This window comes from Panicum virgatum, chromosome 7K, assembly GCF_016808335.1.
Source record: "Panicum virgatum strain AP13 chromosome 7K, P.virgatum_v5, whole genome shotgun sequence".
Taxonomy (NCBI): domain Eukaryota; kingdom Viridiplantae; phylum Streptophyta; class Magnoliopsida; order Poales; family Poaceae; genus Panicum; species Panicum virgatum.
The window spans coordinates 43,481,530-43,505,303 of NC_053142.1; the positions used below are offsets into that span (position 1 = coordinate 43,481,530).

Below are 23,774 nucleotides of genomic sequence, written 5' to 3' on the forward strand. Positions count from 1 at the left end.
CTCTCTCTCTTTGTGTGAGTGTGTCCTAGGACGCAAACAGTGACGAGCAAAAGCCGGCAAGCCGCAAAGGCGAGAGAGATCTGCTTTTGCAAATTGCAACCCAAAGAGCACTGCATTTGTTCCATCACAGTATCATATGGTTGACACGTGGACCCGAAGGTTATGGTCAGTGAGTGACGGCCGGCAGACGGCGATGCCAGACGATCGTCTTCTAGAAGGCTGCCTAGCGCAAGCCATTCCATTCCGGTGCAGAAAGCGTAGGGTGGAGTAGACGTCAAGGTGTATAGGGAGCTCGCGCCAATCAAGAACGGCCGTTCTGACCTTGCCGAACTCAGCGACCGCTCTGCACATGGTGTTACCTGTCCAGAGTCCAGACTGATCAGGTGGCGCTGCGTTGGAGAAGGCATCTCGCGTCAAGCAATCTATCGCTGGATTATTGCTGCGCACAAGCCTCTCCGGCCATTGGAGTTTGGAACTGGCTAATAAGCAGTGCTGGTCAGCACAGCACCGGCTAGCTAACGAAGAACCGGTCAAGTGCAGGTTCCTTCAGGCTTGAGTTTTTTTTTTTAAAAAAAAACTTCAGGCTTGAGCTCACCATGGGGTTCAGATAACTCGAGGTGATTGTCAAACTTAACCTGTTTCTATGCTAGTAGTTCGTTTTTGTTACGCCCTGCTGATCTGGTTGTGTTTCCACAAGGGCTGCTGCAACATTCAGATTCAGCCACCTGTTATTAGAGACAGGATTCCGACGAACCTTTTGTGAAACCATCCAGAGCCTGTCAAAGTCCAGGAAATGAGTGAGTAGGTAGCACTGACAACGCCCTTTTCTGAAATCATTCAGACGCCGTGCGTGCATGACAGCACGAGCGTTCAGCGCTTGCGCCCTTTGTCCGAGCCTGTCCCTTCTCCCCGCGGCCGAATCATTCCGTTATTAGGCTCGCGCATAATTGGACACGCCGCTTGCCCTTTAACAACTCGATCAGCAGCGGCAAGATCGCGATCTGCTACAAACTTACTCTGTATAATACGGATTCTGAACCTGCATAAAAAGTACAGTATAATAATACAGTCTCCACGCACGCCGTGACCTCACGCGCGATTATTGACGGTCCGCACTGAACGGAGTGCATGCATTGAGCTGAGGAGCATCATGGATGATGGACCGTCGGTTACAATATTCTTCGTCAATTTTCAAAAAAAAAAAACAATATTCTTCGTCTTCGTCAAGCCCGCGGCAGCCAAATGCGCTGCTCCTCTTGTCGCGGCGCTTTCCCTTTCGCTGCGCGCGGCGCTCGGCGTTGCAGGTTCACCGCACGGCTCCGGCCCCGCCCGTGCGTCCCCGCGAGCAGGATCCCGTTGTTTAATCGGGCGGGATCTTCGCGTAAATCTCGTCGCGGATGGATGGCGTGGCTAGAGCGAGAGCAGATTGATTGGGGGCAGGCAGCGGCATGATTGGGGGCAGCATCGCGCACGCTGTAGCGGCGAGGGGAGACATGGATGGGGTGGCGCGGGCAGATCCACCGCGGAAACGTTGGATCTGCCAATTTGAGTCCTGGTGGTGGGCCGGTGGCCCTGGAGGTCCTTCCTTGACGAGGTTGGTCGGATCTGGGCGCCCGGTGTCTTTCTAGTCCCTGGGGCGTGGGCCTCCGCCCGCGTAGATGCGACGGGATGGGCCGGCGGATTGGGGGCCCAGGCTGACAGCTCATCTGGGCGTGGTGGGCGCGTGCGCGATGAAATGAAGCGCTCATGGCCACCCGGCCTGGCCGCAAGATGCACTGATGATGATGCAGAGTTCGGTCCTCCACTGCTGCATCTCTGCTACTCATCATCATTCACCAGGCATCTATTATAATCTATACTGGCAAAGGCATGAAAACCCATTTGTTCGAAAGCTTCGCCGCGGAGTCATGAAATCTGCAATGCCCGTATGAAATTACTCAAGTCATGATTAACTTAAAAAGAAAAAAAGAAATTACAAGTCATGAAATCTAGAAGCTTGAGCCGCCAAAGAAAAGAAAAGAAAATCGACAAGCAGCAGTGGTCGTACCTGAAGCTATAGCAGCATCGATATATCGCATCGTGTGGAGGGAGGACGATGAGGCAGAGTCCAAGAACATGGCAGGCACCCTCCTCCGTCCGTACCGAAGGCAGGTGATTGGTTCAGTTCAAGGGTTAGCAGCTGAAACCTAGGCGCACTGGCGCGATGCCGCGATCAGACAGAGTTTCGTTCAGAATTCCAGATCTTACGACGGCAACAAGGCTGCCACGTCCATCGTGTTACAATGGGCAACAGAGTGCGTTTTTTTTCCCTATCTGAAGTTCAGCAGAATTTCTGTGATCGATGCTGTAAGTGATGCATTCAGAACTGAAGAAAAATCCTTTGTCATCGGTATTGCACTGACACCCTCAACTCCACCGTGTTCAAAAAGAGAGAGAAGAAAAGCCAGAGTGGAACGGTGAGATTTATGTGATTCATCTGAACGATCTGTTTGGCCTCGTGTAACAAGTTACTGCTGCTACGCCTGTGTTAATTGTCGATTTATTGTTTCTGATGTCATGGACACAGCCCCACAGGACACTACCAGTTCAGTTCTGGTACTCAGCTGCTGCTAGTGCTAGTTGCAGCAGCTGTGGCTGGTGCTGCTACATCCAAGTATCCAATTCCAACCAACAACCGCTGCTTGGATAAATTGGCCCCATCAGCTTGATCAGGTCTGAGCAAAGAGCTTGCTGCTGATAAGAAAATGTCAGTGATTCTGTTGATACAATATCACTCTGAGAGGCTTGCCGCTTGCTGCCACCAAAGGTCATCAGGTCAGAGTCCGACCACGGGTCCACGGCCGTCCCACCTCCACGGGAGCATCGGATAAGGTCATAGGCATGAGCGGCAGCGATGCCGCGGCCTCCGCGCAGGCGGACGCCGCCGCCATCTGCGCCCAGGTCGCCGCCGTCTTCTCCGCGCCCTCGGCGCACCCTCCAGCACGGTCCGTCCTTGTCTCCGAGCTCGCGGCCGCCGCGGCCCGGGGCGGGCGCGTGTTCGTGCACGGCGTCGGGCGGGAGGGGCTCATGATGCGCGCCCTCTGCATGCGCCTCGCGCACCTGGGGCTCCCCGCGCACTGCGTCGGCGACGTCACGGCGCCACCTGCCGGCGGGGGCGACCTCCTCGTGGCCTCCGCGGGGCCCGGCGCGTTCTCCACCGTCGACGCCATCTGCGGCGTGGCGCGCGGCGCCGGCGCCCGCGTCCTGCTGCTCACGGCCCGCCCCGTGGGGGAATTCCCGCGGCGCCAGGCGGACGTCGTGGCGCACCTCCCCGCGCAGACCATGGCCGACGACGAGGAGGAGGCGGAAGCGGAGGCGGAGAGCGCGCCGTCGCGGGCGAAGCTGCCGATGGGGAGCCTGTACGAGGGAGCCATGTTGGTGCTGTTCGAGATGGTGGTGCTGGAGCTCGCGCGCGTCTTGGGCCAGAGCCCGGCCCAGATGAGGGCCCGCCACACGAACTTGGAGTAGAATGGTGTCCACTGTTCAGCCCATCTCTGTCATCTACTGTGCAGTGACGATGCTAAAAAAAAACTACTGTGCAGTGATGAACTGACCGATGTTCATCATCGTGTTGGTGGCTGAAACACAACAGTTACGGGTGACTACCGAATGATAGGTTACAATACTGGCACAGTGGTTGAGACGTTCGTTAGCATTCACAAAAGATACACCATCGTTCTGAGTGCTGATTTTCAGTTCGTCTAATAAGTGGAGCATCTAAAAACCCCTAAACGCATCGCTCTTTTCCTGTTTGCGGGACTGGCTTGGGACCTGTGGATCAACAGGAATAAGATGGCAATTGAGCGAATTTTCCCTAGCAATCCTCTAAGTATTTTGTACTCTCGGATCTCCTTTTTGCAGAAATGGCGCCTACTATTCAAGCCAACTGACCGGGAGGAAGTGGAGGAAGTTCTGAAGAAGCTGAAAACCTGGGCGGGCAAGTCGAAACCGAAGCGTGATCAAGCTACAAACATTGAAGAACTCTAAAAACTTGCTGGTTTTCTTGTTGTTGTTCCTACTTTTGTTTACCCTGTACTCTCTCTCTTTGGCACTGGCATCCTCAGTCTACTTGATGTACCCGAATATTGCTTTCAATTAAAGCAGAGTTAATCTCTTTCAAAAAAAAAAAGTGGAACATCATATTGGTTACCTCGACACGGCTTCCGACCATTTGACGCTGTTGGCTAACACATATTCCTTCCCTCTTCTTTAAAAATTACGTTTAAAAAAGTTCATGAAATGTTGCAGGCAACGAAACTTTGTGCCCAAGAACTTCGACGAAGAATATATCCAGAACCCAGAAAGGGATAAAAGAGCACATTTGGGCTTGTACAAGTGTAAGGCTGTCCACAATGGCAAGAGCAAGAGCAAATTTGCTCTTGCCTCGTTTCCCACGCCCTCTCTGTCTACAGTGCCAAACAGTACATCTACAGTGTCAAACAGTAGATTTACTCCTCCATTTCCTCCTATCGCTGTGGACGGTCTAACACAGCAAACATCTCCTATCCTACTCTACTAGTCCAGCCCATCTATCTAGCTCCCCAATCCAAACAGGCACTTTCTAGAAGCCGAGCCACGTGTCTGCTAGCGCGAGGAAGGGCCGGGAACCTTCTAGAACCCGCTGGATGCTTCCCACCAATGTCCAACCTAATCCAATCCCCAAATCCACGTTTCTAGACGCGTCCTCCTTCCCGTGGAAACAATTGCCCTCTTCCCGCATCCTTGCCCTGCCCTCCGCTCCTCATCGCCTGCCCAATGGCGTCGCCGGCGGCGGGGACGCCGCCGTTCCTGACGAAGACGTACGCGATGGTGGAGGACCCCAGCACCGACGACACCATCTCGTGGAACGACACCGGCACGGCCTTCGTGGTGTGGCGCCCCGCCGAGTTCGCCCGCGACCTCCTCCCCAAGCACTTCAAGCACAGCAACTTCTCCTCCTTCGTGCGCCAGCTCAACACCTACGTGCGTGCCCAACCACCCCTCCCCGTCCCGCATCTCTTTTTCTATTTACCCATTTACCCAAACGGTCGGCGCGGTTCGATCGAGATCACGACGGGTTCCGCGTTCTCTCCGTGCAGGGATTCAAGAAGGTGGTGGCGGACAGGTGGGAGTTCGCCAACGACGGCTTCCGGCGAGGGGAGAAGCACCTGCTGGGAGGGATACAGAGGCGGAAAGGGACCGGCCCCGGGGGCGCGGGGGGCGGGGCGGCCATACCGACGGGGATACCGATCATCTCGTCCCCGCCCACGAGCTCCGGCGGGGAGCCGGCGGTCTCCTCGTCGCCGCCGCGCGGCTCGGCGGCGGGGGTGAGCGGCGCAGTGGCCGAGCTGGAGGAGGAGAACGCGCGGCTGCGGCGAGAGAACGCGAGGCTGGCGCGGGAGCTGGCCCGCGCGCGGCGCCTCTGCGACGGCGTGCGGCAGCTCGTGGCGCGGTACGACCACGGCGGCGGCTGGGAGGATGATCCCGCGGATGGCGACGACGGGCACGGGGGCGGCGGCCTCGGGGGAGGCCCTGGCGGCCACGGAGCGAAGCCGATACTGTTCGGCGTCGCGATCGGTGCCAAGCGCCCGCGCGGCGCGGAGGACGGGGACGAGGAGGAGGACGTGGACGGGGCCGCCGAGGAAGACGGCGAGGAGGAGGACGAGGAACATGACGACGACGAGAAGCACGCGGCGCGGAGGCGGGGGAGCAAGGCCGCGAGGAGGAAAGAGATTTCGGATCTCGACGTGCTGGCGCTGTCCGTGCGGGCGGCGGCGGCGGCGAGGCCGGGCGGAGGGTCGCGTGACCGCAAGAGCTCGGTCTCCTGACAGCCCGCGCTGCTACTAGGACTGAAATCAGTGACACTCGTGTAGAGTAGTCTCGCTTGTATTGGCAGATGGTGAAGGCGTAATTGGGTAAACTGAAACATCTCTGTATTTGCTAGAAATCGAGATTCAATGGTGGCCTTATTTTATTGTAGCGTTTACACGGTCGCGCACTCGTGCCGGTTGGCTTGTTTACTTCAAAAATGGAGTTTAGCCAACAGGCAAGCTGACCAAATAGGTTTGCTGTAGCTCTGTAAACGTGTAACAGAAGTAATTTGTAATTTCATTTTCATGTTAAGTTGATAATCATGTGATAAATATGTCTACTTTTCATCCAAGTGAAAAAGATTATGCAACAAATATATCTTCTTTTCATCCAAGTGAAAAAGATTATACATACCCAGTACCTCCACCAAAAGATTGCATGCAATCTTTCGCAATAAAGAAACATACCAGGTGCAAACTAACATCTCCGTGCAAACTATAGAATCACACTTTTACAAATCCCCCTCCCACTCCCCCTCCTTCCCCCATTTGGATGTTGATCTGATGGCCTAAATTGAAATTTGCATGATTTGCACGAAAAAATTAGTTTGCACCTAAGATGTTGACAAGTTGCTTACTCCAACGGACTCTCCAAACGCTAAAACAGAAAGCACCGAGGCATAAAGGACCAGAAGATAAAACAATGTTCAACCACTGAGGCTAAACTCAACAAAATATATTATATACTACGTCACCTGGCCTTTTAGATACATCATTAAGTAAAAAAAAATCTATGTATCTAAAAACGACCTATAATTTGAAGATACGACCTATAATTTGAACGGAGGGAATAAGAGGGAGAATATATAACAGTTTCAGTGTACTACAATTTGTATCTGGCTTCCGGCAGGAGCAACATTGCCAACCCAACCATTTCTGAATAAATGATGCCGATCACGCTCGGTACCTGCAGGCTGCAGGTGGAACAGCCAAGAGCCCAAGACCCTCCCGGAAGAACTACCCTGCAAGATAGAAAAGGCACCTGAGTATTGTTATTTCGCTACTTCGGCAAATCTCATGGAAGTACGAGTAGCTGACCCTCTGCAACGCTTCGTTTATTTTTGCCAGTGGCAAACTTTATTAGCTCTTAAAGGGTACAATGACAATCTCTGGTACAACTCCATTGCAGTAAACCCTTGAAGTTGCCAATTCAACCTTCTTGCTAATTACCCATCTGCTGTCTGCAGGTACGGTAAAGGCTGTGCAACAGCAATCATGCGTACGGATGTTGCTCTGTAGCATATACTGCCTTCATATGCAACTCTGCAGGTACAGTTCCATGAATTCTGAGGACCGGGGTTGTTTGTCAAGTTACTTTTATAACCATTAGAATGAGCACCGTGTTTATAAAAATCATATTGAATATGCACCCTTCAATGTTCTACAAGAGCACTATCAGTTATCATTAAAAGGAGCAACTAATATTCCAAAGTGCAAAGAAAAAGAACAAGTGGTCTTACTTGCAGTTGCAGTTAGCATAACAGAGGTGCGGCCCATAGCTTTCAAAACCATGCCTTATCTCGTCATCTCGATAGTGTAGAGTTCTTTGATCGTAAAGCTCACTGAAAAAAGGAGGTCCATTCAGTCGCCATATGTAAAGATATAATGAACGACAAAAGAGCATTCGGTGCAGATGAACTGCAAACACCGAAAATACAATGTTACTGCACATCCAGGTATTACGGAATATTTGTTTATACCTGCTGTCGTGTATGGAAGGGACAATCCGCAAACCAAGCAGACTTTTCTCAGCAAGACATATCTTACTGCCAAGTAGCTTCTTGCAGTTTCTTCTTCATAACCCTAAAGCTTTGCTGCCCTGTCTCTGACCAATTGAATGAGGTACCTCTTTTCAGCATGTCTGAAAAGATAGGTATTTTAGATGACACATCCTTCACAGGAATATCATCATAATCTGCAAAATAAAGGAATGCCGGTCATTCTATGAACCAGACTCGAAGGAACTTTAATTGTTCCTTCAATTCTGCAGAAACGCACAGCATTGGAGGTGAACTGCAAATGTGACTTCCTGGCACATATTTTCCGTAAACATACGAGATTTTGCAAGGTAGAATTGTCTAAGTCCTTTGATGTGAGAAACATTATAAACCATAAACAAATCATGACCATTATCTCACCTGAAGACCTTGGAAGATGGTATTGAATTCTCAAGAATGTAGAGGCAATCTTATCCTTCTTATGACACAAAACTCGAAGAAGGGTTTGGGCATCATGTACATGTCTTCTTCGAGCACTTGTAACTTCAAGATGTTGAGACATCTGGTCACTTTCATTTATCAGCATTTCAATAACTGTATCCGCCTGAAAACCAGTAGGTGGCATGGCATCTAAGCAAGTTTGTCACTGCAGAAGGTCTATGGAGTAAAAATAAAGTAAAAAGAATACCAGACCTTAAGCATATATAGGTCCAATATCTGCTGAGCTTGTTTAGCCTCCCTTTCAACTACATCTAGTGCTAAACCTTGGCCTTCTGCTACAAAGAGATCCTAGGAGAAAATTTTGAATGACCAGAACAAATAAATCATGTTGATAAGTGGTAAATTTCAGCAAGATGTTTTTTTTGCCTAAATGACAAGCTGTATTTATTACGAGATTCTTTCTTCACTCATGGTAAGCTAATGTATTCTTTTAACCCTGTCCATACCTTGAGCATAGCAAGATCTTGATGCATCAAGTCCACATCTGCCTCCAAAAATGCACGGGATGGGCCTCCATCCAGTAGAACCCAAATGAATCCTTCCTAATTAAGATTAGATAATGAATACCTTTTACTTTAGCTATCTAACAATTGCAATGACAAACATGATAGAAAACAAGATATTTATACCATGCATGCTTGAAATATTCTGAGCACAACTTGGTCTCTTAACACATCAACAATTAAATCACATACTTGATCAAGAACCTGCAGCACATGTCAAGTTCAACAATAAGTGAAGCTAAGCAAGGACATAAACTGAACAAAGTGTAGGTGACTGGGTATCTCAAGTTCGGTCTCCCTACTTGATCAATTGTAGGGATAAATATCTGCATGCGTGCTCCTTCAACGCTGTCTCGGTACAAGGAGAAAAGAAGCGAGTCCCGCATATCCCAGAAAACAGTCCTGGTTCCTGCAAACTTATATTTTCAGCAACTCATGACTCATATAATATATATCAGGAAACACAACAGAAATATAATTTTTTTCCTTCAACATTGAATATGAAAATCATTTGGTAGATTTACCAAGAAGCATTTAATACAATGAGACTACAACGTTGTAGCAAGGGTACATCGTGCATCTAACCATGGACCTCGTCAGAAACAGAGGTGATCTCACTGTAGAAATTCAAGAAAATGCAGGTTGGCTGATAGGCTGATAATTACAAGAGCATGCCATATACAAACTTCGAATTGTCGATAATCCTATTCTCAATGATGTATCCATATGCAAGGCACATGGCATTACACTGATGACAAATCTAGCAGTAAACTCTAGCTGACTCTGTAGAGCTAAGCATAAACATAAGAATTATATGGAACCAGTACAAAGAAGACCAAGTCTAAAAACTATTGCCCTGATTGCAAAGGGCAAATAGAAGTGCAGATTGTGAAGCAAAAACTAATTAGAATCTTAGTAGCTTACCAATGAAGTTCAAGATCGTGTCAGTTATGTTCACAGCGGCCATTCGCACATCATCAAATAATGTAAACAACTCATCAACTGATTCATCAGATGATGACAAGTTTTCGGAAATAGCTTTTCCACTAGCAATACAAGCCAAGTAGTCCAACAATCTGACAGCTGCATCCGAAGTATAGCAACAAATAGAATAGTTATTTTATGTCGTACCATCCACAACATTCAACTTGCCAAACTACACATGCAAAATTAACTTGCAACTCTTGTATGCAGCATGTTAACCATCCACAACATTCAACTTGCCAAACTACACATGCAAAATTAACTTGCAACTCTTGTATGCAGCATTTTACAAAGTCTAAAAGGTCCATATGCCATAATTGGGCTCAAGTTTCTCAAAAGTGATAATCTACACAAGTCCCTCGAAAGCAGTTGTTTAACCAGTCATACTGTAGGAAAGGTAGGATGCGTATAATATGGTCGATGTATTGCATTGAGCCCATTGGGTGGTATATATAGGAGTACATGGCTTGGAGGGCAAGTAGCATCTCCTAGAGATAAGGAAGGTTATCCCGGGATTACAATCAATCCTAAACTAACCATATCTGGAGTTGCCTAATATACTCTAACATCCCCCCGCAGTCGTAGCGGTAGCAACACGAACGGTCAGATTGGAGAACAATGGAGACGTATCCCCCCTGCAGTCGGAACGCCGGTGCGAAAGCTTTGACTGGAGACTCATGCAAATGATAGCCCTTTAGTGCCGTAGTAGCCGAAGTCGAGGTGGACGTGGTCGAAGCCGTGGAGGGGGCGCGGGTCGAAGCGTCGTCGAGGTGCTCGAGTACGCAAACTCAGCAGCTTCTTGCCGAAGATAGCAGCAGGACGGTGCGGCGGATGACGAAGGTAGACGGCGCGGTTTGCGACTTAGGTCACGCTCAGGACGGGTGGCGACGGCGCAGGTTGCAGCAAGTGTCGCGCTCAGATCAGGGGTGGCGACGACGTCTTCCTTCAGGAACATCGGCGGCGATGTCCGCGCGAGAACGGCTGGAGGCGCGGAGGTGGATCGAGCGCCTGCTTGACGAAGACCGGCGGCGAGTGGCGCCACCGCCTGAAAAGACGACGATACCGGTAGGGTGGCTTGATCACGAACGTCATCACTGCAGCCTGGAGGGCACAGCAACAATCTCGTCATTCGGGAGTGTCGACGATGAACGGCGACGAACGGCAGGGCGACGCAAACCGATCTTAGATCGGAAAAGAAAAACAGCAGCAGCATCAAGACGAACCTGCGGGTACAATCTCGGGTGCGCGGAGCGTTACCCCCCAACCTTATCCTCATCCACCCGTCGGTCAAACGGTGGAGAGGCAAAGCAGAGTGGTGAGACCCGCCCGTGAGCGAATCGGCGTGCAGCCCGAGCGACGTCCTCCTCCAGCTGCGCGGCGGGTAGCGGCCCCATGAGCCGCCCCCACAGCCGCGTCCTCGCGCGTATGGCAGCGGCGGAAGTGGCGCAGTGGGTGAAGGGGACGGCGCCCAACAACGCGGAGGATGGAGCCGGTGAGGGAGGGCGGCGGTAGCGCTGCGGCCCGGCGTTGACATCGTTTGGCGGTGCGGCGGCCCGCTGGCCCCGATGGCGCAGTGGCCTGGCGTCCCCGCGGTGGTCCTCTGCAGCCGCACAGGGCACGCGCGCTCTGGAGGAGCGGTGCGGCGGCGCTGGTAGGAGGCGGCGCGCCTGGCCTGATGGGCGGGAGGGGCGGGCGGATCTGGATGCGGTGCCGAGGGAGCGATGACGCAGAGGCAGGGCAGGCTCGGCGGCGGGCCCATGGCGACGCAGTGCCCGACGAGGACGACGGCGGCGCAGCCATGGATCCAATGGGCGACGGAAAGAGGTAGGTCCCCTACTGCTTGTTGACGACGACAGCTGCGCGGATCAGAGGGATCCGCGGCGCATCCTAGGAGGGCACTGCCCCCGGCGGAGATCGGTCTCCCCGGGGGCGGCGCGACGGCAGCGGAAGCGGCGGCGGCTAGGTTAGGATCTAAAACCTAGGCGTCTGATGCCATGTAGGAAAGGTAGGATGCGTATAATATGGTTGATATATTGCATTGAGCCCATTGGGCGGTATATATAGGAGTACATGGCTTGGAGGGCAAGTAGCATCTCCTAGATATAAGGAAGGTTATCCCGAGATTACAATCAATCCTAAACTAACCATATCTGGAGTTGCCTAATATACTCTAACACATACACGTGCCAATTTGTTCATTAATCTCGCAACCATACAATTGCAAAATCAAATGCAACAACACTGATAGAAAGGGGAAGGAATCCCACATATGGAGGTGGCATTTGGTAACCAGGCAGCCAAAAGAAGCCAAACTACGCCAACCCAACCCAACCCAACCCATTGAGTCACTGACACAGATCCAAGCGGCATTTCAGATATTTATCAGGGTAACTTTGGAAGCAGTGAAATCTGAGCCTTAATGTGTTGCTGTTTGAGTTTGAAACAGGCCTACCAAGTTCTAGTTGAGTGTGATTCAAAAGTTGTGATGGCGCAGCCACGGACGGCCGAAGAAGCAGCACGGCCCGAGGTGGTGGCGCGGCAAGAGGCGGCGGGCCCGAGGCAGCGGCGCGGCCTGGGGTGACGGTGCAGCCACGGACGGCGGAAGTGGCGGCGGCGCGACCATGGACGGTCGAGGAAGCAGCAAGTCGATGATGTGCTCCAAAACGAAGAGCAGAAATCGATGTGACGTGGTGGTAAGATGCACACAAGTGCAACGTGCGGTGGGGAAAAAAATCGCCTAGGGAAGATTGAGAAGAAACCTAACCCTAGTATGGATCTAATACCATGTTATGAATAGCACTTGTATTCATTATGAGGGCTCTAGGCCCAAATATATACATCTACAGGTATTAGGAAATATGCAACGGGGAAACTACAAAAGATACATATACATCTAACAACAAGAAGCAGGTAGACCAAGTCACAAGAAGGTCAAAAGGGGGATCATGAGCATTTGGTCCAGCTAGTCAACCAATATATTGTTGAATAACAAACTGCATTCAACATAACAACACAGAAGGGCAGAGGAATCAGGAATATACTCAAGGAGGATTACCTGACAAGACAGAGGTCCAGGATTGTTTGATGCTTTCTTCTATAACATCAAGCTGGTCCCTGATAAACTGCAGCATTTAAGGAACAGAAGAGTCAGGTTGAAAATAAGACTTAATGATATAGATTTTGACAAGAATAGTGGAAACAACTTTTAAGCAGGACCCTCCTTGAACTTCTGAGGGTGGTGTACAAGATTAAATGAGCCCCTACGACTATAAAAACAATCAAAAATATATTTCAGATTTTAATTTAGCGCATATCCATCTTGTGATGCCAAGAATTATGTTCGAGAACCAATCTTGAAATGTAATAGCAGTATCAAAGCTGCAAAATGTCAATGAATAGTCAGCCAAAACTACATACGCTAAGAGCACTAAACTAACTTCTGCCATTCAACTCTCCTTTTCCTTTCACTTGTTTCCTTTCATGGCACACAAATTCCAAAGAGTATGGCATCTCCATTTATTCGCAATCATTTTTGTGAGGTAATTATCATATTCGTATGTGTGAAACAAGCAGTTATATTTCTAGCACACACATTACCCTCATGGTTTTCACTTTTCAAACAGCCATGTCTATTTGAATGATATGATTTAACATTTTTTAAACATTAAGCTGCAACCACATAAGTTTATTCCCATGGTTATTCACACTGCTAAATGGTTTCATTGATAAATTTGCAGGTTTTCTTCATAAGAAAACTCAAGCAATCAACTTACACCATTTGCAGTTTTTTAGTAAAAATAAAACCTACAATCATTTATGTGCAAACATAAAAGCAACTCGGTGAATGTCAAGTACTAGTATAGATATAGCGGCATTTGCTAAATAGCAAAAGCTGAGCATAACAGACTTCTATGAAAGCTTTTCCAGGGCCATGTCCTGAACTCTTAGCACGTGTTTTGGTGATTCGAATTCTACTAAAATAATATTCATTATAAGGCATATGGAAACAAATAGGGAATGGATAGTCAATTCAAAACTCACTTGAAGGGTGTTGAGCTTCACACATAATTTAGGCACCGTCAAATTGTTCAATTTAGTAGCCACCTTTTCTTCAGGAACTGTAGGTTCAATAAGTTTTCTTTTTGCAAATGGGTTCATTGATTCTGAATAACGTGTCAAGACTGGAGCACTAGGAAGAAGGGTAGATCCAGAAACTGCAGCAGGAGGACAACAATAAGTACAGTTATTTCCTGGTTCTTCTGAAAAGCCATTATTCATGGGTCACTTTTTGGAAACATAAGGTAATAGTAAAATTCCCTATCCAGTTGTGATAAGGTATACATGCAACATTCAACAGACCATTCGAAACGTGCAATTTTAGCACTGTAGAGTAGAGCAGAACAATCAACACCTATGTAAATATTTCTGATGCAAATAATGAATAACGATCAAGGAGTTATGCTAACTTTAAGGTCCACTGTCATCAGAGATTGTACAAAGCACTCAAATATTTGCAAGTTGTAAAACAAAAACCAACATTGTTTGTCAAGAAAACACAAAAACAGAATTATTTGCACAATGAGGTGTTCTGATCTATACTCAGAAACAAATAGCAAAACAGAAGTTAAGCAAATATTTTGCAATAGCAGCAGTTAATCCAAAACCTGACACATACCTTGTTGATTTTCCATGTGAAGCAAATATACTTGAAGACTGCTAGTGATTCCTATAAGTAGACTTCGCAAGTGGACAATATCCAGAGGTAGACTTGCATTAAAGAACTGATCAACAGTCTGCACACAAAATGATGAAATAAGCACCCCAAACAAATATCAGAGTGATACTTAAAATATGCATATATTAAGGTACCGAACAAACAATGAATCAAAGCATAATTGTTAGTTTTATAATCAAAGCACGGGGTTCAAAAGTAATTGGAGAAAATATGTAACAGAAAGCTTCTGCCTTCAAGGTGGAAGTTCTGATGTTCAGTTGCACTTAGGATCAAATAAGGCTGCAAGTAACAAAAATTTAAATGTTTACAGATGAAGTCTGCATCATATCGATGTTCTAAACTAAGTTCTATTTTTTAATCTCTTGAGGGAAAGGATCGTAATAAAGGAGCACGTCATGCAGAAAGTCAACAAAAGAAAGCTGACCTCCTCCACAATCCGGAATACTTCAACCACTGATGTCGCTTGTTTCTCGTGAGCTGATAAGGGCGTCCAGTCCTGTGCCCACAGATGAGCAAAAGACAGAACTTGTGATCAATTACAATGAACAATTGGACAGTTGGGAGAGCCAGCAATGCCCATCAAACTTTCTAAAATTAGCTACATACATCCAACATAGCAAAGTTCAAATTCATGGGTATCAATCAGCAACTGGTTGCATTTCAGACAGTATTACACCTATGTAAGTTCAACCTGACAGCAGTTATCGATTTTTAACACCCTAAACTGTATCGTACTAGTCATCGTATGTACACATGAACATTGTAGTGTGTTAGACACAAACAATTTTATGGTACCAGATATAGAGTAATAACAGTAGCACTTTATTATACAGAAAATACATAGAAGTTCCCTTGTCTTCCATACAGACACAGATGTGTAGGAATAGGACATAATTTTCCCGAATTAATTAACTACACCCTCCATTTCACACATAAGTCCACAACCATTATGCACAGAGGCACCAGGTCTAGTGAAAAGTGGATCAAAATGGCAAGATATGCCCTTCTAAATAGCATGCTACAACTTCTCAAGCTCAACCTTTTACACATCATTAAGTAAAAAAAAGTAGCAGTGAAGGTTCTTCCAAATAACAAACCTCTATCCCAATAGTACGTTTTGTCCACTCCAAGACATTCTCATGTCGAGCATGCAGCCATTGGAGAATAAGAGGTGAGGAGAAGCGACCTATCTGTTGAATTTCAGAGCCATCATTTAGTTAGATGTAGATGTGCCCATGGAAATGTCAAATGTAAGAAAGATACTACATTACTACAATAAAGCTAATTGTAAACCCAAAAAATAAGCATGCCATATATTATCTAAAAACTGCTTGACGTTACTCATGGAGGCTTGTCCTAGACTCCTACAGAGTAGTAACAAACAGTAACTGATGAGATGTTGAGAGGAAAAAAAAAAGGGGACAATGGCAAGGTCTTTGGACAACTAAAAGCATCAAGTACTTCAGCCACAAATGACAACCCCAAAGAGAACACCGCAAAGCGAAACTGCAAATAAACTGGCAAGGAACTATAGCAGAACGGTGATCTAGTGAAGAATAATCAAGCCACCCAAGACAAGGACATCACCTATCCGGTGAAAAGACAGAATTACAGCAGATAATGTGTGTTCACTAACAAAGAGCAATGATAAGAATCACTTAATAGCTTGACGAAAAACCAGTTGATTCCAGAATTTTGCCTATGAAAGGCTACATAGTACTTAGTGCAACGTCAAACCACGGAACAGACTATAGAAGATGTTTCATTTCATAGGAAACCATACTCCAGGGGAAAAGGACAATACTATTTTACAATTGATAAATAAAAAAAAAGACACAGGAAGCACTGCAGAGTCAATTTAATACATAAAACAAATTTTCAAACATTAAAGTACTTATCGTGACCATAAAGGCCATTGTGCTGCATTACCATGTAAGGCTTTAAATAGTTGGAGAATGAAGACCCTGCTGCCCCATACACTGAGTAAAGCTTCTGAGCTATAAAGAGCTCAAAATTATTCGATGCTGCCAGTATCTCTTTTGAGTTTTCCAAATGATCCGTCCTTTCCAAGAACAGCTCCTAGTAGCCAATAGCAACCCTATACGTAAATGCAAGTCCCCAGGATCCCAAAATAAACATAGCATAGCTGGAAAAAAAGTCGGACTAACCAATTGCTTTCCATACAGCATGTGCAAGAAAATTAGAGCTACTCTTTGAGCTTCAGGATAGTACTTGGTAAGTATTGGACTGAACACTGTGCACTCTTTCTCTGCCACCAACTTTAGCTCATTTGCGAGAATTGTCAATGGATGTTTAAATTCCGTTTCTGATCGGCCATCTGATGAAATTAGGGCCTAATGAAGTATAATTAAATATCAAAAAGTTACTCTAGTGCTTAATATTTGATTGAACTTTGAAAACTGACATATGTGGATTGTCGACTCACTTGCTTATATGCAGCATGAATGGATCTGACAATGAGTAAATGGACCAACTTTGATTCTGATGTACTCCCTTCTGGGCTCTCATTGAGCTGAAATGAACAGACCAAAACACAATATTTCAAAGGTAATCTCATAAAAAAGAGTAATTTCGTGAACCATAATTCATCAGTGAACAGGAGAATAACAGGTCAGCATCAAACAGAGAGGAAGAATAAATGGATTCAACCGAAGAATTTGACAGAAGGATTGAGGGACCAAAAAGGCAGACATGCATATATCAAATATTAACATTATATAAAAAAGTGACGATTTTTACAATGATAAACAACAATTCAGGTTATGACCAATGCCATTAAAAACAATTACAGATTACATTGGGGGCTACAGCAGTGCATTGTTAACAAAAGAGAACTGATCAAAGTGATTTTTTTATTGTTCTTTTAACCTCTCGTGTTCTGTGAATATAGTACACAATCTGAAGCAACTGTATGAAACAATGTAGGAAAGATATAGTATGGATATGTTCCAGTAAAGAGATCCAATTTCCAATGCAAACTGAAGGATGAAATTGGAGCTGTAATAGAGAATTTTAGATTCTGAAAATAATCCTAATTTGGAGGGGCAACATGGAGTTTCAATTTCATTAACACACAAGGTCTCCATGCCACATGATTTTAATGGTTTGATCACTAGTTATACAGAACTCAAGAAACATATTGTCATATCATAGAAATATTAATGATAAATCTAATATTTTCTAAGCACTCAAGAAACATATTGTCATATCATAGAAATATTAATGATAAATCTAATATTTTCTAAGCATCTAATAGAAATACAAAGTATCTCCTTAATGGTCATCAGGATTATAAAACTTATGGATAGAAGTTAACCCCTAAATTCTTTGTGTTTGGATGAGTGCGCATATCATACAAGTACCACAGCAAAAACAAAAGAAATCTAACCATGATATCTTCTTCACAGCCATCCTCAATGGGGGTTTTCACCAAAAGTAATGCCAAGTTCAGTGTATCCTCAAAGATCAAGTAGTTTTTCTGTTGCAGGAAATTGGGTCAAAAAATGAACTTCAAAATATCACAGAACAAATCATACAATACTGATACAGATTTTCCCCCCCTCCAGCATGCAGGAGAATCGCACGTCATTCTATTAAGAAGATAGGGGCTCAAGATTATAATCATTTAAACACGTTATGTACCATCAACGCAAGCAATAAAGGAAAATCGTTGAGCCCTTCTTTCTAAAATTGACACAAATCACAAACTATCAGGACGGTCATACTACAATACTAGTTATATTCACATTATGCAGGTAGCATTACATGATCACACTTTTCCTTACCGTTAACTCGTCAATTGTATGGACAATGTAGACCTCTTAAAAATTAAGTTCATCATGCAAATATAAGGATGCCCTATCTACATCAGGAACAGCCTTGTGGGTTCTACACTTGTGCTTCAATGGTACAAGAAATTAGGTGACTGGCTATTGTCCATAGAATTGTATTGTGGTTTTACATGCTTCGTCCACAATAAACTTGCAGAATGAGCATGGGTGAACATTTGTCAAATCATAGGGCATCAAGGTTAAAAAGTTTAAACCATTGGACAGCTGATTCAACCACGACGGTAAGGAGTAAACACATAAGCATGTTTACACACATGATTGGCACAGAGTTAAATATGTAGCATTTGTTAACAGCTTTTCTTATCAGCATGCTAAAATACCTTGATGTACCAAAAAAAATCAGCAGAAAAGTATATGGTTGCAAGCAAGGGAAGTAAACAAACCTTACTAAAGTGTGCGTGATAATTCTCTAGCTGTCTGCGGCACGAGACATTTATTTTAAGAAGGGCACTGTCAACCAGACTTAGAGCCCTGTCACCACCACAGGCATCCTCAGAACAAACAAAGCTGTTTGTATACAACTCTATTTCTCCAATATCGTGATGCAATAAAAGTTTCTTTATCTGAAGGCTTGCATGTTTTAGCAGAAGAATCTCCCCAGTTTGAGCAAACTGAATGGAAGAAAAACAATCATACGAATATGTCATGGAGACAAACAAGGTAACACCAATAAAATACTCAGGTATCATGAAGGTTATTTTGATGCATGGAGAAAAGAAGTTTTGCCTCCAAGACTCTAAGATGAGCAAAGGCAATTGATTTATAGCCAGTTTGGCAGGGCTGCGGCTCCTGCTAAAACGGCTTCGGCTTCAGCTCCTCTGGTGAAACAGCTTCTTTGGTGGAGCTGAAGCCATTTTGAAAAACATTTGGCAAAAATGGCTTCAGTCACCTAGGACCACGGTAGGTGAGGCTGAAGCTGCGAGAAGCCACAATTTTTGCTTCAATTACGCAGGCAAAGCCGTTTTGTGGCTTCTTCGTGGTTTCGATGGTGAAGCTATTTTGAAAATGACCCTTTGGTAGAGCTTCACCAGAAGCCGGTGGTGAAGCCCGTGGAAAAGCCATGCCAAATGGGCTCTTAATCATGGTTCACAAGAAAATTGATTGAACACCAGACTTTGGCCCTTTCTATTCAACGAGGGTATCATTGTACAATAAAATTAGTCGATTCTAAATGTCAACAAAAAGCTTGCTCCAAGTGTCTGGAAACACTCTAGGTACTTTTGCAACAAAAGAGATGCAGAGGAAATGATGGATGAGCATCAAATTCATAACTCACTGGTTCATGCTATCAAGAAAAGGGACAGCAGTTGCTATACAAAAGGTGAAGGGGCAAACTATAGCAGCAAACGGACCTTCTGGAAAAGCACCCAAGCATAGAAGATGCCGTGCAACTTCTCAGTAATGCCCAGTATAGGCCAGGTCAGCTTTGCTGTTTCCAGTATTTCATCAGCCTCCTGGTAGCAAATTTAGGTAGCACATTCAGGAACACAAACCATTGAACTAATGCCACATTGTTGTCCACAAACAAGTCAACTATGTGGTAAAAACACGGTGTGATCTTTTTTTTAGCTGCCAAAAGAGGATATATTGACAGTTTGACACCTAGCGAATAAAGAAAAGCAAACCTCTACAAGTTCTCCATCTTCAAGAATATCAAACACACTGCAAAGTAATTTCTCATATAGCCTGAAATTAAAATGATAGTTATGAGTCCAATGGTAGGTCTCATCTTCCAGGTCAAACTTCTTGGTCAGTGCAGAAAGTTTTGTGTTGTATCTTTCAATGATAGTCAAGACCTCGACGCGGCCCTCGGGAACACTCACAACCCAGTCCTGGAATAGTTAACAATGCATATAGATATCAATACTGGGAATCAGTCCATTGTAAAGAGAGTTAATTGTGGTTTTGATATACTAGTATCATTAGTTAATACAAAATATGGGTGCTTGTTCTTGCCTCCGTATCTTTTAGCTTAGAGAGAACTATCCGCAATGTTTCACTCATATCATACTCAAGGGATGTTGAGGATAGAAGTAATTCTTCAAGAACATTTGCCTGGATAGCAGAATCAGAGACAATAGTAAGACAGATGCACATACTGTACATACAAACAATCAAAGGTGCTTGCCTGTCTTTTTTGCCATTGCACACGCAGTCTTTCGGTTGGAAAATCAAGTTTGCCAACAGAACTTAAGAGCTGTAACGATATACGAGGCACATCAAGCTGTCCATTCACCATCTTCAAATTAATACACCTTAAAGCTCGTTTAGTCAATGCGTCCATAGATTCTGAAATCTGGAACAATTTTGCCTAATGAGTCCTCACTACACTATGTCCTAGCCTTCTAATGAAGATATGTTACTCAGCAAGTAAAATTCAAAATGATCAATGAATAAAACAGATGCAAAAAAAAACTAATCTTATAAAGGAGAGAACCATTTGTCTTAGGAATACTATGTGAAAATCTAGACATAGTCTCGAGGGCTGCAAAGAAAATGGTATTATTTTTAAAGGGGCTGACTAAAATTCAAGTAGAAAGGCTCCTCTGATCTTAGCTAAGAACTTTGTTTCCTAAGGATCATAATACATTCTGGTACACAGCAACAACAAAAATGAAATGAGAGGGGGTCAATAACTCTAAAATCAAGCAAAATGTTTCAAAAAACGCTAGGCGCTAGGCAGGTGATCAGGCTCTGCCTACACGCCTAGCGCCTAGGCGTTTCTAGGAGGATGTACCTTTTCCGCTCAGTTGGTGTAATGTTTTATTAAATAAAGGGAATATGGCATATTACATCAATGAATTCAACATTATCATGCACCCATGAGTTCCATGACCATAATTCATCTTCCTCCATATCTGATTTGGCTCATTTTCATACATAGATTAAGTCCTAAACCACTCAGTGCACAAAAATGCCTAGACAAAATGTATAGGTGCTAGGCAAGGCGGTGCTGCTTCGCCTCGCACCTAGGCATTGCCTAGCACCGCTATTTGGAAGAGTCTGGCATGCATGTGAACATTGAAGAATCTTGTCAAGGTATGCTATCATTGCCATCTATTTTTAGACAAGCAGAAAGTGAATACGGAATACCTATTTCTGTTAAACTAAGAAAAAGTGAACAATTTGTGAATAAGACCTTGCCTCCATTTGTACTCGGATCAAATCAAGAATGTGGGCATAGCCATCTTCCACCTGAGGTGATGAATTTGATCCTTCTGTCTTTGTTCTCAGACCCTTCAAGAATTTGCGCTTCTTTTCCCTTTTCTCTTCAGAGAAGTGCATTTTTCCACTGTTAGTAATGTATTATTAAGGAAGCTGAGTTAGAAGTGTAAACATATACTTCGAATATGAAAACGCACAATGTAATTAATGCAAATAACCAAGAAGACACATGTTCTGCTGAAATTACCTGACAAATAGAGAAGCGAGAAGCACCTCATAAGCTGTTTCTCTTATATCATCATCAGACAGTTCTTTGATGAGTTAAAAAAGGAAAAAAAAAGGATCAGATCTAGAAAACAAATTAGGTTATCCATACACACTTCTTAAAATAGAATATAAAAACATTAAAGCAATTTATATGTTATCCTATATTCCTATATCTACGATTCTGGGTAGCCATATCCATAGAAGATACGGGCACATTACAAATGAAGTATGTACAACTTTCTACCTGTGCTTAACCTAGGCAAACCTAGGGAAAGAATATCCACTTTCTTTACTTGCTGAGGAGGAATATCTGCCAAATTATCATCTTTCGTGACATAGCCTATTCCTGAGGTATTAATAGCATCTCTGAAAAAATCTCTTGATTCTGCCGCTGAAGTTGAGTTCGCCAGTGGAGGTGGTGCATGGGGCCCAATGCTAGGTGCTGCTTCCTTAGGAGGAGAATCAGATGGTTGTGGTCTTGAAAGAAGAAAATAAGAGTTCCCTGATGGCGAACCAATCTGTTGAATGCAAAATTGACAACAGTTACAGAACAGAAAGTTTTGATTGTGTTCGGATAATACCCCTATACTTGTGATAACGCTCCACATAATGTGTAACAACAGCGTACTCGATTGTTGGACAATACCCAAAGACAAAGCTCCTAATTCCAAATTTATGCCCATGTAAATAGGAAGGAGGAATGGAACACTCAATCAAATTCATGGTCTTCACTGTAACAGTGGACTTTAGAATCCAAAGAACAAAAGGAATTGAGAAATAATAAGGAGGAGATTCAAGCATTTACTAGGTAGAGGGTAAGATATGAACACATAAAATTGAGTGACAGTCTGACAACCTTATTACAATGTAATGCTGAAATCTGGCAAAAATCTTTGTAGTTCTTAAGATCAAGGACTAGTCATCTCAGATTAGAAACAATGCTAGAGAAGCATGCTCCTTACAGTTGAGGAATGGCTCATGCGTATTGGCATATTAAGATAAGAGCTGTGCTGTCCTTATTGTAATGACTTCTCAACTTCTGTGGACGTGAATAACATTCTCAGTCAAGATGCCTCATGTCCGGATGTCCCTATTGCAGCAATTACATTTCATTTCAATTGCATAACTAGGAAACAGTTGATCAGTTACCTGAATAACATTCTCAGTCAAGATGCCTCATGTCCCTATTGCAGCAGTTACATTTCATTTCAATTGCATAACTAGGAAACAGTTGATCAGTTACCAAATTTCATATTTCGAGTTTTAGGGAAAAACCCAAAAATATCGAACAATGTTTAGCCCCCCGTTCTCACTACCGCTCCAAAACATTTTGTCTTCATACAAAACGACTTACATCTCGGACCCAGCAGCAATAATCCAACAAGCAACGAGAACGACCGCCACGAGCCGAAATGGCGAGGCAAATTCGAGCGATCAGATAGCGCATACCATGATCGGGTACCTCCTCTCGTCGAAGTACCTCCTCGTGGCCTCCGAAGCATCAAACTGCGCGCCTGGATTGATAAAAAAAACCCGAACCGTCAGATGACTAATAAATACCCCCAGACGCCTCGCTGGTCAAAACGCACGCGCCACGCGGGCATGGAGGGGGTTCGGCCAGCCTCACCGGCGGCGACGCACTCGAGCGCGTAGTCGGCGCTGACGGCGTCGAGGTCGATGCGGGAGAGGTCGAGCGCGCGGCCGCCCCCGCCGCCGGCGGAGAGGAGGAAGCCGAGCAGCCTGCGCCGGTCGCGGCGGTAAACCTCCAGCATCGACGCCGTGTCCATGGGTGCCCGCCCGCCGAGGCCGAGGGTTTGGGGGAAGGGGTCGGGGCTCGGGGGGGGGGGGGGGGGGGGGGGGGGGCGGAGGGGGCGAGGAGGCTGGCTCTCCGACTGTGACTGCGGGGGGCTGCGCGGAAACGGAAATCAGCAGAGGGACAGGGTTTTGGTGCGGTGAACAAGGCCGCACGCGTGAACGGGAGAAGCAGGGCGGCCGCGCCGGGGGCCCGCAGCGGCAAAAATGGAGACGACTAGACGCGGCGTACCCGGCACGGCCCCTCTCGGTCGGTATTCTTTTCTTGCGGCGGCGCTCAAATTCTCCTGTCCGTTTGACGGAGTAGGATGCGCGTTGGCGAAAGTGCT

General features: G+C 45.5%; 4 protein-coding genes across 13 annotated transcripts; 2 read left to right on the plus strand and 2 right to left on the minus strand.

Annotated features, from left to right (window-relative positions):
* Positions 1 to 2,223: 2,223 nt before the first annotated feature.
* LOC120641480 (3-hexulose-6-phosphate isomerase-like) lies at positions 2,224 to 3,844 on the plus strand. Its single transcript, XM_039917647.1, has one exon. It carries the CDS (start codon positions 2,881 to 2,883, stop codon positions 3,505 to 3,507), a length of 627 nt encoding a protein of 208 aa, XP_039773581.1. The 5' UTR covers positions 2,224 to 2,880; the 3' UTR covers positions 3,508 to 3,844.
* A 702-nt stretch (positions 3,845 to 4,546) lies between these two features.
* Positions 4,547 to 6,161, plus strand: LOC120641479 (heat stress transcription factor B-2a-like). The gene is made up of 2 exons (XM_039917646.1): positions 4,547 to 5,001; positions 5,118 to 6,161. Exons 1-2 carry the CDS (start codon positions 4,795 to 4,797, stop codon positions 5,844 to 5,846), a joined length of 936 nt encoding a protein of 311 aa, XP_039773580.1. The 5' UTR covers positions 4,547 to 4,794; the 3' UTR covers positions 5,847 to 6,161.
* Positions 6,162 to 6,524: 363 nt separating this feature from the next.
* On the minus strand, positions 6,525 to 23,480 carry LOC120641478 (protein unc-13 homolog). Of its 10 annotated transcripts, none has more exons than XM_039917635.1 (29): positions 23,261 to 23,480; positions 23,083 to 23,147; positions 21,878 to 22,151; positions 21,614 to 21,677; positions 21,346 to 21,493; positions 20,330 to 20,497; positions 20,158 to 20,256; positions 19,827 to 20,033; positions 19,554 to 19,655; positions 18,585 to 18,812; positions 17,739 to 17,828; positions 16,776 to 16,862; positions 16,498 to 16,683; positions 16,259 to 16,408; positions 15,427 to 15,519; positions 14,754 to 14,825; positions 14,270 to 14,387; positions 13,636 to 13,808; positions 12,650 to 12,716; positions 9,535 to 9,693; positions 8,913 to 9,019; positions 8,737 to 8,814; positions 8,554 to 8,649; positions 8,300 to 8,395; positions 8,027 to 8,210; positions 7,589 to 7,803; positions 7,349 to 7,450; positions 6,927 to 7,151; positions 6,525 to 6,850 (listed from the first exon to the last, which is right to left on the minus strand). In XM_039917635.1, exons 1-26 carry the CDS (start codon positions 23,418 to 23,420, stop codon positions 7,652 to 7,654), a joined length of 3,423 nt encoding a protein of 1,140 aa, XP_039773569.1. In that variant the 5' UTR covers positions 23,421 to 23,480; the 3' UTR covers positions 6,525 to 6,850; positions 6,927 to 7,151; positions 7,349 to 7,450; positions 7,589 to 7,651. The 10 variants fall into 10 exon arrangements, with proteins under 10 accessions (XP_039773569.1, XP_039773571.1, XP_039773570.1 ...); XM_039917637.1 differs by having other exon boundaries at positions 6,927 to 7,174; XM_039917636.1 differs by having other exon boundaries at positions 6,927 to 7,269.
* LOC120641481 (predicted GPI-anchored protein 58) lies at positions 10,531 to 12,643 on the minus strand. The gene is made up of 2 exons (XM_039917649.1): positions 10,818 to 12,643; positions 10,531 to 10,695 (listed from the first exon to the last, which is right to left on the minus strand). The coding sequence occupies exons 1-2, from the start codon at positions 11,351 to 11,353 to the stop codon at positions 10,686 to 10,688; spliced, it is 546 nt and encodes a 181-aa protein (XP_039773583.1). The 5' UTR covers positions 11,354 to 12,643; the 3' UTR covers positions 10,531 to 10,685.
* Positions 23,481 to 23,774: the final 294 nt, after the last annotated feature.

What these genes read in the sequence shown, in the direction of transcription:
- LOC120641479 (XM_039917646.1), top strand. Translation starts at nt 4,795, where the DNA reads ATGGCGTCGCCGGCGGCGGGGACGCCGCCGTTCCTGACGAAGACGTAC. An exon ending in TGCGCCAGCTCAACACCTAC is followed by an intron (nt 5,002 to 5,117) that starts GTGCGTGCCCAA and finishes CTCTCCGTGCAG; the next exon opens with GGATTCAAGAAGGTGGTGGC.
- LOC120641478 (XM_039917639.1), bottom strand. Translation starts at nt 23,420, where the DNA reads ATGGACACGGCGTCGATGCTGGAGGTTTACCGCCGCGACCGGCGCAGG. An exon ending in CTAAGCTAAAAGATACGGAG is followed by an intron (nt 20,034 to 20,157) that starts GCAAGAACAAGC and finishes TAACTATTCCAG; the next exon opens with GACTGGGTTGTGAGTGTTCC. An exon ending in CTTGGGTGCTTTTCCAGAAG is followed by an intron (nt 18,813 to 19,553) that starts GTCCGTTTGCTG and finishes TCTTCCATTCAG; the next exon opens with TTTGCTCAAACTGGGGAGAT.
- LOC120641481 (XM_039917649.1), bottom strand. Translation starts at nt 11,353, where the DNA reads ATGGGCCCGCCGCCGAGCCTGCCCTGCCTCTGCGTCATCGCTCCCTCG.
- LOC120641480 (XM_039917647.1), top strand. Translation starts at nt 2,881, where the DNA reads ATGAGCGGCAGCGATGCCGCGGCCTCCGCGCAGGCGGACGCCGCCGCC.